Raw genomic sequence first — 19,518 nt, forward strand, 5'->3', positions numbered from 1 at the left:
AAACACTCTAGTCTTTCTGATTTATGCTGAGCAGTAGGATTTTAGTGACAACTGGTAGCAGCATATCACATACGTGCTATTCTGGCTCGGAGGTCTAGTAACATGAGGTTGTAACCTACAAGATCCAACCTCAACCTTTCTAACCTGTGGAGTTAGCAGCCTTGTTTTCTAACTGCGAAGAAGTTGAAGAATTCTTATTGGCTCTTAAAATTAATGAAAAGTCTTTACACAAATATTTCTGCTGCTTTCTGTTCTAATGATCTCTGCAGCAGACAACAGCAAAGGCATCAACAGTGGGGGTTTGGCATTTTATTTAAGGTAAAATCACAACTTCTGCAAAACATTTCAGGCAGTAAATGATGACTCTGCAGGGAAAAACTACAGAAATATTGGCTTACAAGGCTGATAATGTGAGATAATGGTTCTAGGAATGAGTTATCAGTCTATCATTTCTTATGATGAAACAAGTATTAATGCAATGGGATTTAGGCTGTTTTAGTTCATAAATCAGAATACAATTTTAAAATAAGTACCACATTCTTGCCACCATAAATAGGAGCAGAGAAAAATAAATGTTGATTTTTGAAGAAATTATGCAGGTTGTACCATCCTTAATGTTTATGAAAGACACAATCTAACCTGTTTACATTTACATACCTCATATGCATTTGATATCATGAGGATAGTATTTCTAAGATTTAAAATAACGTTTTTTCGGTAAAAGGGGATCTTGCATCTGTGAATGCCAGTTTACACACTAGTTGATAAGTATGTAATTGGTAATCACAAAATATGATCTGTATTTTTTCTCCTGATGGGGCTTTTCTATGAGAGCTTAACTGTGAAGTGATGCATCATTTTTTTAAAAACCAGATTGTAACTGAAAGGGGATTTGTCTGTTCTGCTGCTTCCTTACCTGACACATTTAGGTCACATGTGTGCCTAAAGTCTATTTAGTGCGGCATACTAAATTAGGAAGGGGCAGCTGCCCTACATTTTTGACAAATAAGTTGACCAAGCAGTGTAACCTGAGCTTTTAGTCACCAGCAGGAAACGGATATCTGAAACATTTCAAACAGGTAGAAAGGCCTCGTCAAATTCAACCCAGTGTTGTTCGGAATTAATTGCCATATTTTTCAATGGGGGATGTCTATTTTTATTGCATAATTTGACTGGGGGTGCGACTTATACTCAGGTGCGACTTACATGTGAATAATAAAAAAAATTAAAAGGCTCACGTGTTTGTTATTTTCCCAACAACAACCACTAGAGGGCACTATAGGTGTGTTTGTCAGTATTTGCTACTGACAGCAACGCAGAAGAAGAAGTGCTGCTTAGTCTGCGGTGTTGTTCCAAACACAATGAAGAATTGAATGGATTTAACGATTTAAAGGGAAATAAAGAGTTTAGTTGATTTGTTAGCATGTTCTTTGTGCTGCAGTTCTCTAAACAATTGTTAATATGTTGCGTCTATATACCATTATTGTTCAATTCCTCTAATATTTCATGGAGCTAAATACGGTTTTGGTAGTCAGTGAAGCCTGTAAATATTCAGTCTATTAATGTTATCTATTCCATTTTTATGATCTACCTTTCAAGAAGAAATTTTGTTCTTGTTCCCACACTTTGTTAAATCAATTTCTCCCAAAAGTGCAACTTAAAAATCATTTTTTTTCTTTTTTTATCATGCATTGAGTGACTTCTAGTCCAAAAAATGCAGTAATTATGTTAGTAGAGAAGAAATGAAAATATGTGGACAATTCCTTTACTCCCAGGTCACACATGACCCATGAAATTCTAATGCAAAAGTAAATTTCCAAACCTACACCAAGAGAAAAAATGAATTCAGTATCCCACGAAATGTATTCAAACTGTTGAAAATTTAACAGAGCAGTGTGTGACAGCAGTGAACTTTGTGTCTGCTTTACAGCTTTAGTGGTTTCAGTTTGAGGATGTCGTACTCATATTGAAATTCCGACCATTTTTTCTAAAGGAATTATGAATTATTACCTCCAGAAAAGGAGAAGCAACAACCACAGTGCAGCAGTAAGATTTCTACAAAACATTAAGTCATGTGATCACTTGTACATAACTTGGTGTAGTCATTAGTTTATTGAGCGTCCAACAATAGACCAGTCAGAGTGGATTTTTCAGGTTGTCACAGTTTTAGTTTTACATTGAACTCTAATGACAAAAAGGTTTTCCTTTTTTCTTTACATGCAAGCCACCCATCCTGCTCTCATTTATGCATCTCAAGTTTATCCATTAGATTTTTGTAAACATTGTTAACAGTAAACATGTGCCAGTAAACATTTCAGGCAATCTAGTTTGCATTCAAATTGTCAAATTAGATCATAAGTGAAGGAGAAAAACGTCTAAGTAGCAGGCTCAGTAAACATTAAGAAACATGAAGTTATTGAGACAGAGAAAGTGCTTTCCACATGGATCATTAAAGTGATGCACATGAAACTCACAGAAAACCAGTTTAAACATCCAATGAAAGTAGTAATGTAACATGTTTTGGTGACATTTTTGATGATGGGGAACAAATTTAAAGAAAATGAAGCTGTTAAATGCATTTTTTTAATACTGTTTAATTAAAACTGTGAATTAGGAGCAGACAAAATAATGCCTTTTGAAAAAGATTGTAGAAAATATGCTCCCTGCTCCGCTCCACAATGGGGAAGGGACGTGGGGTGGGGTTACTCGCCCACAATCAGAGGGGAATTTCTGAAGAACTGCTGCTGTACCTTACCGTGTACCTCTTCTCTGCTCTTGCTCCTACACCTGGCTGTGGTTCCTGTCTCTGGCTCGACTCGCGCCCCTGACTGTCCCCCCCAACCACGGCTGGATGAAGCTCGTCTGCTGGACTTTATATATGTAGTTGGAGAGTTAGATAAGTTAATTCTTCTCTATGAGTTCTGATAAATCGCCTGTCCGTCCTGGGGGAGGATCTCTCCTTCATGTGGGCACCCCTGAGGTTTCTTCGCTTTTTCCGGAATCCGGCTTTTTAGGAGTTTTTTCTTACCGCGAAGGGGGGTCTAAGGGCAGGGATGCCAGTATAGCTTAGTGAGTTTGTTAGTTCATTTTAGTATGTTCCTATTGAACTCTTTGTATTCATGATCCTTTTGAGTTCATGTTTCACTTCGAAGCCCATCGAGACGACTGTTGTTGTGATTTTGGGCTATACAAATAAAATTGAATTGAATTGCTGCTCTGCAGAAACTATGTCATAGAAAATGACACAGATTTTTTAATTTAGCCTAAAAACAGCACGATCATAACAAAAAGACCACTGGGAACACTTTTAAAATTGATCAAAAGATGTTCAGAGTCGGATTTTAAATCCTGCATTCTGCCGAAAAGGCAACTCAACTTGCTGCTCTTGGAGAATTACACAAAAAAAGGGTCCTGTCACCACCCAATGAGAGATGTGCACTTGCAGTACTGGGTATGTGGTAAATTAGAACTTTAAAATCCAGATCCTAGTCATTTACTCAATAAATTCAGGCTAAATAAAGGTTTAAAATTAATGTTTTCTCTTAGGCCAAAACACCTGTGATTCTTATGGCTGTGGATGTTAAAGTGATGATGTAAACACCAGCCTAATTAGCCCTCAGTGAAGGTTTTAGTCTCCCACCATCAATGATTCATTGATGGTGGGATTCAGATTGATTCTTAGATTTTTACAGTGCACATGTTAGAGATTGGTGTCTTTGACAGGTTTGGCCATAAAAAACTTCTCTCTGTGGATGCACTTAATGCACATTTCCTAATTTTTATATTCTTTCACTTTGATCTTCTTCATCCTTTTGGACCCTGTAAATTCGGGGGCGGCAGAGGTAGAGCGGTCGACCTCTGATCAGATGATTGTAGGTTGGGTTCCCACCCGTTTCCCCAATGTGTCAGAGTGTCTTTGGGTAAGACACTAAACTCCACATTTCTCTTTGTGGTTATAGGTTGGTGCCAGTGCTTGGCAGCTGAGCCGCAATGAGTGTGTGTGTATTGCTGGATGGGAGTGTGACTGTAAAACAATTTGAGTCTCCTAAGACGGTAGTAAAGAGCTTTATAATTATACGCCATTTACCATTTGTCTGAGTTTTAAGAACCAGCTAAACCCTAAGTTAGAATTGCTTTCTTGAAATGCTAACCAAGGCTTAGCTTGTCCTTGTAAAGATTTGAGACTTGATTTTTACCAGATGCTTGCTTTCTAAAAATCGATGTACATTTCACAGACCTCCCACATCATAGACTCCGAGCAAAATCCCAGAAACTCTACCAGGCACTTGTTAAATGTTGAGATAAAAAATGGTGGATGTTACAGCTGGTTTTAATTTCCAAACACAATTTTCACAACGAGAAAGTTAGACCTCAGACTTGCATGAAAAGATAGAAGATCCTCAGATCTTCAGGTCATCTAGCCTGCTTTTGTTGTTACTGTGCTTGCTTGATTGACTGTTTCTGCGCTGGCTTTCAGCAGGAGCCTCAGAGGCAGGACTGGAGGACTTGGTCTTCTCTGAATCATCCCCTTCAGCTCTGCTTTTCCTCTCCACAGCCAGGTTGTCTCTGTTCTGCTTGTGAACTGCTTTGCTGTTGTAAGGGTTGTAGGCAGAGTTTGGCTCTGCCACGTTGAACTTGGAATCTGCAGAGAACGGTTCGTGTGACAGCGTGTGACTGGTAAGGTAGGTGTAGTTTGGAGCAAAAGGTGGGACAGCCTCATTTGGGGATTTGGGAGCTGCATTTGTGGCCCGGGATCGTCTGTAACGAAGACCCTGATGACACTTTGTGAAACCCAGATGATACATTTCCACCAGATTGAGCAGCAAAGAGACACAAGCCACGCCCAGCATGAAAATAATGAAGACTGTCTTCTCTGTGGGTCTGGAGATGTAGCAATTCACCATATTGGGGCAAGGCCAGCGGTCACAGGTGTACATAGGCTTCAGTTCAAACCCGTACAGGAAGTATTGAGCTACTATAAAAGCCACTTCAAACAGAGTCTTAAAAATAATGTTGAAGACGTATGTTCGCAGCAGTGCACCTTGCAAACGGACGTGGCCCTGATTGTCTTTCACTGAGGTCTTCTTGGCTGCCTTGCTCAACAGCTGCTGCTGGTTTTCATTCTGGATTTCAAGTTCCTTCAGCTTCTGGTTCTCTTTTTCCTCCATGCGAACCAGATGGAGGATGTGGCCCAGATAAACGAGTGTTGGCGTGGAGACGAAGATGATCTGCATCACCCAGAAGCGGATGTGAGAAATGGGGAAGGTCTTGTCATAGCAGACGTTCTGACAACCGGGCTGCTTGGTGTCACACGTGAAGCCGGACTGCTCGTCACCCCACACCTTCTCGGCGGCTGTTCCCAGAACTAGGATGCGGAAGATGAACAGCACCGTGAGCCAGACCTTACCCACGACGGTGGAGTGTTCCTGAGCGCTCTCCAGCAGCTTCCCCAGCAAGTTCCAGTCTCCCATAGTGACTCATCAATGTCCTCTCGTCAAAACTAGGAGAAACCTCTGAAAGAAAGTGGATAGTTGCAAATAAAATGTTTTTTAAAAATGTTATTTAATGAATGACTGCATTAGATTCAAGGTAACACAGCTCTTTAGTTCAGCACATTTCAAACACAGAGTCAGTTCTACATGATTTAAAGATACAAAAGTTTTTTCAGCATGCTGGAAGACAGCATTGAATCAATGAAAGTGCATTAAACAACCGGAGGACATGTAGTGCTCTATAAAAAAAAGAGTAACATAAGCTTAAACCTAAAAATAGAAACAGTTGGTGATCATATAGTCAATTAGGGAAGCTGCAGAAAAGCAGCTGAAAGCAGCTTCACAGGGTTTGGTTCTGACACACAGTTATACTAGCTGATTGCTTCCTGTAGAATTTAAGAACCTGGGAGGTTAGAGCAGTGGTCTGCAATATTTAACACACACAAAAAAAACCTAGTGAGAGTTCACCTTTTATAAAAATAAATTTATTTTAGTGCATGTGAACATTGAGCCATTCATTTATGAGATTCTAGTGCCTTGTAAAATAAAATACATCCTGTGTCACCTAAGATCTTCCTGCTGCAGCAGATTTACTTTAATTTAAAGTGCAAGAAAGTCAAACATGACAAATTCTGTCATCATAACTTTGGAGCGCTTTCATCCGTGTTCTCCAATAACAATCAAATTGAAAAATGAAGACATTGGTGAAAACTCTAGTTAAAAAATCTATACATGTAAATGCGATGATTTATTTTGAGAACTGTCAATGACCATCAACTAGGAGCAGATGATCAGAAAATGTGTTTTGAGCTTATTGTAATAATAAACCACCATAAACTTTTTTCTTCATAACCAAAGAGCTACACTGGAGGGATAAAAGAGCAGCGTGTGGCTCTGGAGCCTCAGGTTGCAGACCCCTGTACCACAAGTAGATGTGAAAGTCAAGATCAAACAATTACAAAATGAGACTTTGTTTCTAGCTTTGTATTGACATCTTTAAATAATAAAAAAATATTCTTGACAGTAATTGAATTGAAGATGAAAGATTAATCAATCCTAGTCATATTATTTTATGTTCCTAATGATAGTTTTGAATGCACCACCTTATATGCAGGTCTTTTATTTGAAGTGCACATAAATACACAAATATTCAGTCACTCTCTCAGATTTCCACACTTTGACCCCAGGATTTGAGTTAATTTCAATCACAAAAATACAGAAGTCACTCAGTTCAGTTTATTTAACCCTATTTTGAAGTCAAAACACTGTGGCTTTTCTAGATTCCCTTGTTTTGCCTGGTGGTCTTGATGTCAAAGACGAATGAAAGCAGGATATCGTGATTTTGAGAAAAGTCTATTTTGTTGTAGAACATTTCTGTCATAGTAAAGAGGAAGACTGTAGTGAGAAACAAGTGTGGTTAAACAGGAGGAAGCAGAGGATGCTTGGGTTTCTCTGAGAGTGTCGAGGACGGTCAGGATCAGCACGTCAAAGGGACTTTAGAAACGAGGGGCAAGAGGCAAGTGATAGAGAAAACTCAGAGTACATGGGTTAAAAACAGAGCTAACAGACATTCATGAAGAACTGACAGATGTAAGCAAAGAACTCAAGACGGGTGGGTTTCAGCAGCAGAAAAAGAAGCAGCCGTTTTATTTAAACTTTGACTCTATAATGAACAAGTTATTGTAAATTTCTTCTGGACAAAAACACTGCAAATGTTGATTTACATCCCTTTACTTAAAATCCTGTTAGGTGACGCTGGCGTATAAAGGTGATGCTGCAAAAACGAATAAAAAGATAAATTCTAGCTGCAATTAACATATAAAACAATAATTCATCTAGGTTTTACTTTTTCTTGTCCATGTTGTTTTTAAATGAAAAAAAATGACTTGACCGTAAAATCTCTTTTTAGACAAAATGATCCAAACGTTCAACAAATAACACATGCAGAAAAATGTCTCTGTTTACTAAAAAGTTGTTTTCTGACATTTACCATTATTGTTTGGAGTTAAATCCCACATAAATTAGTGGATTTACCTCCCTCAATTCTGTGTATTTGCTGTAACAACATAACAAAAACCCAGTTTTTGATCATTTAGAAAAAAAGACAAAATGATCGGTAGTAGTCAAGAAAAATATACTTAAAAATAGTTGGAAAGAAAAATTATCAACTTGAGCAAGAAAACTAAAAATGAACGTAGGCCTATGTTGTTAATTCAAGGGTTAAAAGGTCTTCCAGCAGCTTGTTTTTTTGAGGGTATTTTGCACAAAAGTTTGATGGCTCTAGTGAAAACATTTTGCAACTACCAGATGACTGAGCAAAACGTTCTATGACCATTCCCCTCTTTTCCTTTACAGGATTCAAAACCTCAACTGCAAACTCACACTGTGTGTTTTTAATACCACTGCATGTCTCTGACACTTTTTTTTTCAATACTAAAATTTCCAGAAAATTGAAGTTTTGTTTTTTAGAGCACAGCTGATTGTCTTCTCATCGCCCCTCGTGCTGCTTGAAACAGTAATTATCAGTTTATTTTGTCATCCAGGCTCAGAAACATCTAAACCTTTTTATTGCTCCAAATCATTTCAATCATATCATTGGTAAACAAATGATCTTAGAACATAACTTACTGTTATGTCTTCAAGCTGCTCTCAGACTTTGTGGAAACATTCAAAACTTATCGTGCATCAGAAAAGCCACAGAGCAATAGAAACATTGATCCACTGCGAATCTGCTGCAGGCTTTCATTGAGGTTGTGCCCTTTCCAGAGAGCGCAGAGAAAATCCCAGCACATAACTTACTGTGTATGATTAGAAGCCCTGAGGCGGGCTCAGAAACTGTGTTGGACATGGTGTGGATCTTGTGACTCCTTAGCCAAACGTACGTCTCAAAGTGCTTTAGAAATCATCGCACTCGGTCTTTGGGGTAAGGGTGATCAGAAAACAACTGCAGTTCAGCCTTTTTTTTGCACTTGTCCATTCAAAGCATTCGAGAGCCGACTTCTTATTTCAGAGGACGAATTTCTTATGTAGTGTTCAAACCAGGTTCCACTCAGATGTGTGTCTATCCCCTTTAAATATCTAAATTACGTCTGTATTTGATTGCATTGCACACAACGGAGCAGCAATATTTATTGAGCTAAGAGTCTTTTGAATCTCTAGTTCATTCAGTTTTGTTTAAATCATTTAATTATACGGCTTCTTAAGCAAACTCTTTGATAAAATGTGGGAAATCAAGCTTGAAATCCATCTAAGCAAAGCCCTCTTTTGGATATTAGATGTGCCAAAGGGCTAAAGGAAAGCCTTTTTTCACTACATGATGATGATCTTTTTGGGCTTTTTACAAATTAAGGCATTGAGTGTCTCAACAAGAAAGGAAATTTATCAGCGTGAATTTTTTTTTTTTAAATATAACTTTATTTGAAATGTTCCCAATAGCAGAGGGAAAATATGGTGATTTTTTTACGTTTTTCTTTTGTATTTTTTATCTTGAAGTCCTTACAAAATCTGTAATTAGAGACAACTAGAAGCATTTGCATCATCCTGGTTCTTTCATAACGAGAAACAAGAAATTATTAGTGTTTTGCATAACCTGCTTTTTTATTGTTGTTACTTTGTTGTTTTTAGCTGATACTACTGATAATATCAATGGTCGATTGATTTTTTTGATACGTATCTGTATTGTTTACATCCTTATTTCAATCCCAAAATCGGCCAATCGTAGAAAACCACTGCACCAAAGCCAAGGTGACAGCTGCATTGTAGGGCAACTCCAGTGCAACAAGAAGGAAACCAATACATTTGGTTCTGTTAAAATTATTTAAAAATAAACAAACAAAAATAAACATGGATGTATTTATATATATATATATATATATATATATATATATATATATATATATATATATATATATATATATATTTTTACCCCTAGTTTTTTTCAAATATTCGCTACAATCATCACCCTGAAGGCTGGAACCATTGTTTCTTCCACAGCTTATTATATATACATAATAATAAGTCGAGCATCAGGGGTTAGAAACGCCGAGTTGGGGGTAATATTATACTCCTTAACATCTAATTTCCATTTTGACTGACCAAAGTCCCCAAAAGTAACAAGTACTTCTTCAATTATTCCCCAAAATGCCAGATGTTTTATTTACTCTTTTTTTTTCTTCAAATCAGGCCAAATGTTAAAAGAAAAAAATGTAGACTTGCAGAAATAGTTTAATATCCTTCTTTACTCATTACTTTTTGGAGACTCAATGCACAGATAGTCAGGCAAAGCAGTTTTTTAGCACAGTTGAACACTGTTCTATTCATTTTTCCACGCCATAATTTAGGATTTTTCAGTATTTGCCTAAATCACAGGACAAATGATCTACAACCAGTACAACACTCAGTCTCCAGAGTTTAACATCCCTGAAACCAAGTCTTCTTTTGGACAAGTGTCTTTTTCATTTTCTGTCGTACTGAGAAAACCTGCTATGCAAAACACAACTCCTTCTGTATCTTCCTTTTTTTATTATTTAAAGATCATTTAAGAGCACGTTTCACTCACTCTTGCAAATATTGTTTTACCACAATCTGAATTTTTTTTTTAAATTACAGACATTTAACATTTGTGTTGTTATCTAATGTAACTGTGTCTTTTCCCTCCCCCTCCCTTCAAATGTTTTCTGGCACTTGCCAGGCCAGAATTGCAAAGAAGATGTTGCTCTTGTTGTTTTGCCAGAATAAACAACAGTTAAAGGGGGGAAAAAAAGCCAGTTTGGAATCCGAAGTTTCTTTAGTACTAATAAATAAAAACTTACCTGTTAATATTCATCTCTCTCAAAGGTCACACAGCCTCCTCACTTCTCTGAGAGGCCATGTTCTCCAAAAGCTCACGGGAAAATACAGCACAGAAATGAAGTTTCCGTCCACTCAGACCTCACCAAGACCTGGTGTTTCAAGCAGCCCCTGCAGCTGAACTCTCCTGTCTGTGCTCGTGTCAGCGCTGATGAAAACTTAACTATTCATAGTTCAAGTCTGAAACCCGTCAGGAGGGGGACATTTTCAGTGAGTGGCAGCTGAGCTGTCCAGTAAAAACGCAGCCCTTGTCAGGGAGCTCTAAATATAAGACAGGGTGCAGGCAGAAGCTCTGCTGTCACTCTGCTGCTGATCTGACCCTTGACTTGGTGGAGGAACTTCAGACTTAGTGCCACCGTGAGGGGCTGCTGCAGGGTTAAAACCTGGATTTATGCACGGCTCCAGACAAAACTTTATCATGAATTGGATTTTGGATCTTCTGGAAGTAACAGTAAACTCTGATTACGTTAGAATGTGCTGTGACTTTTACATCAGAGAGAATGTACATAAATCTCGTAAAACATAGATCCTTAATACATTTCAAAGTGACCTCACATTCATCTGAAAAAAGAGGACAGGGAGCATCCAAGAATACTTGTTTTTTTTGGTTGATTTTGGGACATAAAGTTACACATTTCATATTTTGGACTGGAAATTTGCTGTACTTTGCTTTTCCAAAACTTTTCAAAAAGATTGCATGTTAGCTTCTGAAAATGTTATTTTTTCGAGACACTCCCCTTTGAATGTTGGGAAGTATCCATGCAAAGAATCAAAAAAGCATCACTTTTAACAAAGTCTTTCACATTGAAGTTTGAATTTGTTAATTAAATGGACTGTTGTGTTTTGGAGACATAAATAAAACATCAACTTAACTTTTGACCAATGTTCACGTGACTTCCATTCAAAATTAAAGGCATCCTGTACCAAATAGGATAATCTAAATGCAGCAACTTTAGGTAGTGTGATGTCAACTATGCTTTTTTTTCTATCTGTGGCTGGATAGCTCAGTTGGTTAAGTGCAAGTGAAATTAGGGTTTTATTCCCAGGGGGCACAATTAGCTTAACCAAGTGTGGGTTCTTTGGCAAGAGCCTTCATAATATGCCTAACTCCCTGTGCTGGTCCCCAGTCCACATCAAATACAGGATTGTGTCAGGAAGGGAATCCAGCATTAAATCTCTGCCAAACCACCTTGCTGTGGCGACCCCTGAAGGGATAGGCCGAAAAAGAACAACCTACAGTTTATTTTATTGTTGTTGGTGCATCTCAGACAAAAGTTGGTAAATTTAACAAACCAAAATGAAATCAGAACTAACTCAGTGAACCTTACTATATTTCTGGACCCGCCTTTTAGTCTGGTGCGCCTTATGTATGAATTCTGGCTGTGCTTACTGACTTCAAATAGATTTTCTGTTGTACAAGCTGCTCAAAAATGTGTCGAAACCTTCGACTTTGGCAAACTACAAAGCTGAACGACTTGATGGATCATTGGAGCATCATGGGTACTGTAGTCAGGAACCTGGCTGAGTTATGCATACAGTGCTTGAACTGTTTGTGAATGAGTCAAATAAAGTTTGACTTATCTCGCTGCTTTGCTTTGCTTGATGCACATTGTAGTAAAAAAAGAACCTCACTTTTTAAAATGAAAAACATTTACATTACATTAGGTACATTACATTAGGTAAAAGAACCGCATGTGACCTCAGAGTCTGAGGTTGCAGACCCCTGGTCTTCTTGATGGATGTCGATGAGATCCTGTCAAATCTTCCCCCTGAAATGTGAAAACTGAATGGAGGAGTTGGCTAACATGCCTCTCATCAGCTAATAGATGTTGTTCCATAAAAAGAGAAGCAACCTCAATCCTCAGCAGGTCCAGCTGTCTTCAGGGTCAACCATAATGACCCCATGCACTGACCCCTTGCTCTTCACACCCTGTGGCTATTGATGACCCTAAAAACTCTGCACTCATGAGGAGAATTTCTTCAGTCTCAGATGTTTCCTCACAGGTGGAACCACAAAAAGGAGATGGTTTTTTTTGTTTTCCTAGCAGTCTCACTGTTAACAGCTGAGAGGAAAGCATCAGCACTGTGACTGCAGCTGATTTAAGATCCCAGGTCTGCGGCTCTCTTGGGATTTGTGGAATTTCAGATCCACTCAGACAGGGAATCCCATCAGGAAGGAATGTGAGCCATTTGTGTGGCAAAGCAGAATGTCACTGAAGTCATGCTGGATGACATAAGGGGTCAAAGAAATGAATCTAAGCTGCTTCAGGCTCTTTTCATTGTTTCATTCAGATTGGTGTGATTTCAGCATGTGCCTCTGCATTCAGAAGCTAAGTCAAGATTTTGCATGACTGGCTTTTTTATAATGTTATAATAATTAAATTTCTTAAAAAGAAAAAGTTGAGAATATTGGTCTTTGGTTTCATTTTAACACACTGTCACATGATAAAAGCATAAGCAGTGATAGTATATTAATTTCTAAAAACATATTCTAAGTGGAACAACAGAGGGTGTTAGCGAAGCAATTGATTCTCTTTTTGCAAGTAAAATGCACTTTAGCTCTATTAGTTTAATAGCATTATTGTCTTTTTCATTTAACCTCTTGATGCCCCAATTCATTTCCAGCTTTGAATAAAAGATTCACATATTTTTGCTATCAAGTAGATGCTAAATAATGTCATTTTGGAGTAGGGGTGGTTTAATGCTTGTTTTCATCAAAAGGCATCAAGTCAGTGTTTCTGTTTTTAGTTTGTTTGTGCTTTTTACGGTAGATATAGGATACCTACATGAGTACCGGTTATATGGTTTGATCTGCCAGGTTTGTCCCAGACGTAGGTTGTTAGATTTATCCAGTTAAAATTACTTGAGTAATCTTTTTGAAAAAAAATGCTCTTAATATACCATTTTTTATTCTTACAACACTTAATTGTAAGCACAATGTGTTGCTGCTGTATAATAAGTGCTTCATAAATAAAGTTTGAATTTGACTTCACATATTTTAGAAAATATGAATTATTTTAAAAATCTTGTAAATGAGCCCCTTTTTGTTACAGTATGTACGTTTCAAACTCAAGAATTAATTCAAGAACTTGTTGGATAAGGAGTAGTTTGTTTACTTTAGCGCGTTACAAACAATGAACCTGTCTCAGCGTCGCTGGCATCTGGTCACGCATTAAATTTGCTGCACAGTCTGTTGGCATAAAGTTATGTTGAAATAAAACTAAAAGCATCTATACCATCATAATACACATGCTGTTTCACAACATTTGGAACATAGTACATAGTTAAAATATGTTCGAGACCAAATCCAATGCATGTCAGAGCATTATCACTCCAAGATCAAAATAAAGCACAAAATGCAGTTTAACATCAAATATTAAATAAATAAGCTTTAGATGGATGAAGTTACAGCTTTGATGAGTTATGTGTGTCCAGTGTTTTGATTCTTTGTAGCTCAGTTACCATGGAATCAGAAGAATTGTGAGCTGCTGGTGCCAAACTGTAGTCTTAACTTTCTATTTCTGCCAAAATCTTGCAGTTTGACCTCTGTTAGAGGGATCGGAGCTTCTGTTGGATCCAGGCTCCCATGGAGGAGTCTCCAGCGTCGTGCAGGTGTTTACTGCAGGCTTTTCCCACCAAAAAGACCACTTCTGCGATGTTGAGCAAAATGCAGACCCCGGACACGGCCAGCATGAACACTGTGAAGACAGTCTTCTCTGTGGGCCTCGACACAAAACAGTCCACCGTGTTTGGGCAGGGGTAGGAGTCACACTTCACTAGCCGGATCATCTTATAACCAGGGTAAATCATGTAGAAGAGATACATGAAGGTGACCTCAAAGATGACACGGAATAACAGGCTGATGACGTAAGTCCACCACAGAGCGCCTGTGATTTTCATCTTCTGGCTCTTTATCTGTTCCAGGTCTTTTGGGTTGGTCCGTCCTGACAATTTGTAGATCCTCTTGTCCACATGGCGGCGGTGAGCCACGTGCATGGCCACCAGCAGTGCTGGGGTGGAGACCAGGATGAGCTGCAGCGCCCAGAGGCGGATGTGAGAGATGGGAAAGAAGTGGTCGTAGCAGACGCTGTTGCAGCCGGGCTGCTGGGTGTTGCAGGTGAAGCCAGACTTTTCGTCCCCCCACACGCTCTCAGCCGCCACCACCAGGACCAGGATGCGGAAAATGAATAGGACGGAGAGCCAGATGCGGCCGATGCCGGTGGAATGCCGATTCACACCGCTGATGACGGCATAAAATGATGCCCAGTTCATCTTTGGTTCCGGGTCTGAAGAGAAAAAAGAATCAGGGAAAAAATGTGAAGTTGAACCTAACATTAATTTTATTTTCTTAAATGAGGTTTTACCAATTCAAGATATCATTTTTTTTTAAAGAGTGAAAAGTTCAAATAAACTGTGTTAACTGTGTTCCAGTTAAACATTAGTTTAACTGGAAAAAAAATTCAATTGTTGCTTACTTTAAAAAAAACATTAAATATGTTGGATTTCTGTTAGAACAGATTTTCAGAAAAGGCATTTTCTTGAATTTTATCAGTCAGATATTAAAAAAAATATTTTTGTTGAGATAAAAACGTTTTTCTCAGAAACTTAACTCCAGAAACTCAAAGAATATTTGGCATTGAAAACTTTGTAATCTGCAACTTTCAAACGTTTTTTTACAAAAAATAAAAAAATATTAAGACAGCTATCAGAATTTTTTTTTTTTACATTTTTCAAAATGTTTGGATAATATTGCTTTTCATAAAGTTCAGGTTTGTCCAAATATTTTTATCACAATTATTACATAAGAAAAAAATCAAAAATGTTCTTCTTTCTGCCCCAAATCACAACATTAAAAAGTCAAGAAATCATGAAAATAAAGTCTCAGATTGGCTCTTCGGTGGCTGATTCATAATCCCAGGATTATGTTTGTATCTGCTGTTTTATCCTAATAGCCGGAGTTGTTACCGGGTTCAGCTGGAGGCTTAAGAGGCATAGGAAGCGGCGTGGAGGACAAAGCTGACCCGCTGGTTTGGCATGGATGTGACCCCAGAGGAGGAAAAAGCCTCTGTGACGCCCCCCAGGGCTTTGCTGGCCTCTTAAAAGCACAAAACGTGTCATGTGACATGCCTTCATCAGTCGACATGGAGAGGCACACGGAGTGGGCATCTGTGCCCAGCACACTCTGTAACCCCCCCCAATTTGTTGGCTGGAAGGAAATTTATGCCCAAAAATGTTCTGATGACGAATGCATGAAGACTGGTCTGCTAGATCTGAGGATGAAGCACCAAAACCAAAGACTTTCTATAGCATAGAATGACATCAAATAGATATGTTAATTTAGTTGTTGTTATGAGGTCATGTCAGAATCATTTTTAATCAAGATTTTTTCATCTTTTTTGTCAAATCTTTTTTCAAATGTCAATTGACATGACATTAATCTCTAAATATGCACAAAGGAGATCTGCTGGACTCCAACAACAATCTGAAAACCACATCTTTAGATCTGAAGAAAGAGCTTACCTTCAGCTACAGTTCAGAACCAGGTACATCCAGAACCATTGACGGGAGCAGAATTTTTTTTTCTCAACGAGACTGTCAGAGCACCATGACTTTGCATTGCTAATGATTTCTCTCACACTAGCCACTGCCCTGCACTGAGAGGGTCAGATGCTTCTGTGCAGAGAATTTGCATACAATAGCTCCATTTAGCACAGATGAACAAACAGCTTCAGAGCTCACATGAGACGTTTTTATTTCTGCCCTGCTCAAGAATCTGTGTGGGGACTGCGGCCGGTCCTCCGCTCCTCTTTGTGCTGTGCTGCGTGGAGGAAGTGGAGGATGCTCTTGACGCAACATGGAGTAAAATAAAAGGTCCTAAACAAAGACGGAACCTTTAAATCTAACGATAAGAAGAAACAAGCTCCATATTTCAGCTAATTATTTCCTTATCTCAAGTTCTTGCTGAATATTGAACTCCTGTTTCAGTGGGGGTGACTGAGGTCGTGACTCAGTGCTTCCAGATTAAACTGGTCACATTTACATAATTTAACAAAATAAAACAATACTACATCTTTGAAAAGAAACTGTGTTTTCAGTCTAAGATTATGTTTAAATAAACCGTAATCTGTATTTGGTATTAAAATAACACGAGTCAGATTATTACATTTGTCTGTGGAGGTAGTTCAAGGCTTCAATGGCTTCAAACAATTTATCTCTGTGTGCATTGAATCATGGAAAAGTCTAAATTGATCATAAAAAAGGGTTGCTGATGTTAGCTTTTTTCTGGAGCTGCTCACAGAAACAATGTGTTAACATTTACTGTGGTCTGTGGTTTGATAAACTGACTATGTCCTGTTTGGTTAAAATGACGGTTGTTATGTTTTTCAGCATAGGGTTTGCCAGTTAAGGCCATCATGGGGGTGGTAGCACCATCGTGTGGGGCTGTTCTGCTGCAGTGCATACTAGGGTAATGATTGTAATGATGGATGCTGAAGAGGATTTTAAATAGGTGAAATCCCAACATTTGCCATTAATGGATGTTATGAACTAATAATGATGATAATTAAACCTTTATTAACAAAACAATCCACCTCTTTGGTGATTTGTGGTTTCATAGTGCTGAATTCAGGAGCTACACTGCCCAAAATGATCTGCTGAAGAGTTATTATAGCATCACAACAAGCGCTGTTAAATCCAAAAGACACTTCTATTGCAGCTGACACACTTGCATTTCTCCTTTCCTCTGAGCAAAGGCTGCAGAGCAAAGCTCAACCTTTCCCTTAAAATCAGTGAAATGGAACACATTTCTGAGGAGACTGAGTCTAAAATCTGAAGTTGTGGAGCGGCTGAAAAAACCTGTGAGGTCAAAATTCATCTCCAGCCTTAAAAATGTGACTTTAAACAAAGATGATTAGAAACTGAATTCAACATGGTTTCTGTTGAGCTTTATTCAACAAACCAGTTCTTGGATTGATAAAAATTAAGCATTTCCCATCATCAGTCGACGGAATTCACTAAATAGGCGACGGTTGGCAAAATGTTCTCATTTGCATTAAACAGGAATCACAAGAGTTTATTTTTCGATTTATTTTTGATATTATGATTCGAATTTAAAAAAACTATCTTTTCTCGCTATTTTTTGATGTAGAAACAAGGATTGAGCTTAACTCTGTTCAGGATCCTTTGCATACCCAGATTAAAGAAAGTCCTACGGTCCTTAAACTTTACATTAATATCATTGGAAGTTTTGATTCTGAACAGGATTTGCACAGTCTGTAGCATTAACCTCTGTGTCTCTTCATACTAATGGGGTTGGTCTAATGGGGGTAAAAATATAGATGAAAATTGTGTTTGCAGGACAACTGCTGCAATTTGCTCCAATTTACTAGACAGAAGGACACCTGGAGTTCAAATACTGTCACTGCAACCCAGCAAAATGCCTTGAGAAGCAAGTACAGTAATGAATGTGTACCACAATGATTGTAAGGATAAGATAAAATACAAATTTTGTATTTTAGAAACAATAGATAAACCATGGAAAGCATCAGTTTTTGGAAACATACAAGATGTCACTAATGGAACTGATCAATAAAAACAAAAATGTCACTGCTGCATAGGTGGTATGCAGAATGTAATATGAATGTTTTGAACAAAACTGTAACTAGAAATATGCACATCATCAGGTGTTGTAAAAAAGGGGGTGGGATCATACAAGATTTCTCTTCAATCCACTCCTTTTCAAGCGCACTGTCTTGTTTTATCTGTCTTTTAAACTCTTGAAGTTATTTTCGTTTGTGTTTGAAATAAAAAAAATGTTTGAAATAAAGTTTGTAAAGAGATTAAGGGAAAAGAACAAAAAAATAATTGCAAGTTTTATTCTAAAATTAATGTTATGAAAAACAAGATAATGGTTGTTAGTGCAAAGCAAAGCATTATGAAAACAAGTCTCTGTTTTTCTTCCCAGAAACAAAACACATATTTTCATACATTCTTACAGCTTTTTGTCTGCAAATAGATTGTAAGATCAGTGTTGCAGCATTACAAAAGCAGAATAGGTGCAGTCTTAGCAAAGGTCACTATATGGGCAGATACTTGTAGGAGCTGCCTAACCAGCTCAAAGGCATTGTGGAGGAGTGTCTGGAAGGTTGTGAGTTCAAATCCACAGCCAAGTCATACCAAAGACTGTAAAATTGGAACCCTGCTTGACAACTAAATGGGACTTCAACTTTTAAATATGAAGCATTTACATTGTTCCCATGATATGTTTATATTTCTACTGCAGTTTTGGATCAAGAGCTTCTTCAGTGCTCAGTGGATACTATACTGTTGTTAAAACTATCTATCTATCTATCTATCTATCTATCTATCTATCTATCTATCTATCTATCTATCTATCTATCTATCTATCTATCTATCTATCTATCTATCTATCTATCTATCTATCTATCTATCTATCTATCTATCTATCTATCTATCTATCTATCTATCTATCTATCTATCTATCTATCTATCTATCTATCTATCTATCTATCTATCTATCTATCTATCTATCTATCTATCTATCTATCTATCTATCTATATCTATACTTCCTTCCATCTATTTTTCGACGGTCCTTGAAGGCAGCGCCAGCAGCCCCTTTAAGAATCTCCTGGGTGTGGAAATGGGTAGCTGCGTTTTTATTTCTTCAGGCTTCGTTCCGTTTCGTTCATTTTCTGCTCCTCTTGAATCTTACTCGCTCAAAAATAACAGTAAGGTGTCTTTTATGACCAAATATAGATAAATGTATATTTAGTCATCAGAAAATCTACTAAACTTCATACTGCTGTCAACAAAGGTTACGAGCTTACGAAAAGCTTTGGTAAAAGTGTGCAGGCTTTCGGAATGGAACGCGTCCAGAAGGGATCCAACTGCCCGTCTTATCACACGACACAGCACTACGGAGGCTAAAGTGTCTAAAGAGGACCAGGGCAGTGTGAAACCAGTTCAAAGAACGCTTGAAATTAGCAACCAGAGGAAGTGCAGCCCATACCGCCCGGTTCTTTCGGTGTTAGCGGCGGCGGCTGCAGGAGCTCCTCCGGGAGGTTTGCACTTCTCGGCGGGGAAAAACACTTCTTTTGGAGTCGCGTCGTAGCAGCAGAAATGAGCGGGGTCCCATAAGCGAGCGTGGGCAGCGGGTCT

The 19,518-nt window shown here is 38.2% G+C and overlaps 2 protein-coding genes across 5 annotated transcripts; both read right to left on the bottom strand.

Annotated features, from left to right (window-relative positions):
- Positions 1 to 2,093: 2,093 nt before the first annotated feature.
- Positions 2,094 to 10,493, bottom strand: gja2 (gap junction protein, alpha 2). Its single transcript, XM_004076505.4, has 2 exons — positions 10,304 to 10,493; positions 2,094 to 5,513 (listed from the first exon to the last, which is right to left on the bottom strand). The coding sequence occupies exon 2, from the start codon at positions 5,469 to 5,471 to the stop codon at positions 4,401 to 4,403; it is 1,071 nt and encodes a 356-aa protein (XP_004076553.1). The 5' UTR covers positions 5,472 to 5,513; positions 10,304 to 10,493; the 3' UTR covers positions 2,094 to 4,400.
- A 2,720-nt stretch (positions 10,494 to 13,213) lies between these two features.
- gjb1a (gap junction protein beta 1a) lies at positions 13,214 to 19,511 on the bottom strand. Of its 4 annotated transcripts, none has more exons than XM_004076506.5 (2): positions 15,861 to 15,997; positions 13,214 to 14,626 (listed from the first exon to the last, which is right to left on the bottom strand). In XM_004076506.5, the coding sequence occupies exon 2, from the start codon at positions 14,610 to 14,612 to the stop codon at positions 13,890 to 13,892; it is 723 nt and encodes a 240-aa protein (XP_004076554.1). In that variant the 5' UTR covers positions 14,613 to 14,626; positions 15,861 to 15,997; the 3' UTR covers positions 13,214 to 13,889. The 4 variants fall into 4 exon arrangements, with proteins under 4 accessions (XP_004076554.1, XP_023818175.1, XP_004076555.2 ...); XM_023962407.2 differs by lacking the exon at positions 15,861 to 15,997 and adding an exon at positions 19,370 to 19,511 and having other exon boundaries at positions 13,438 to 14,626; XM_004076507.5 differs by lacking the exon at positions 15,861 to 15,997 and adding an exon at positions 15,306 to 15,547 and having other exon boundaries at positions 13,438 to 14,626.
- Positions 19,512 to 19,518: the final 7 nt, after the last annotated feature.

Source organism: Oryzias latipes, chromosome 14 (genome assembly GCF_053564925.1).
Source record: "Oryzias latipes strain Hd-rR chromosome 14, Olatipes_Hd-rR_3.1".
NCBI lineage: Eukaryota > Metazoa > Chordata > Actinopteri > Beloniformes > Adrianichthyidae > Oryzias > Oryzias latipes.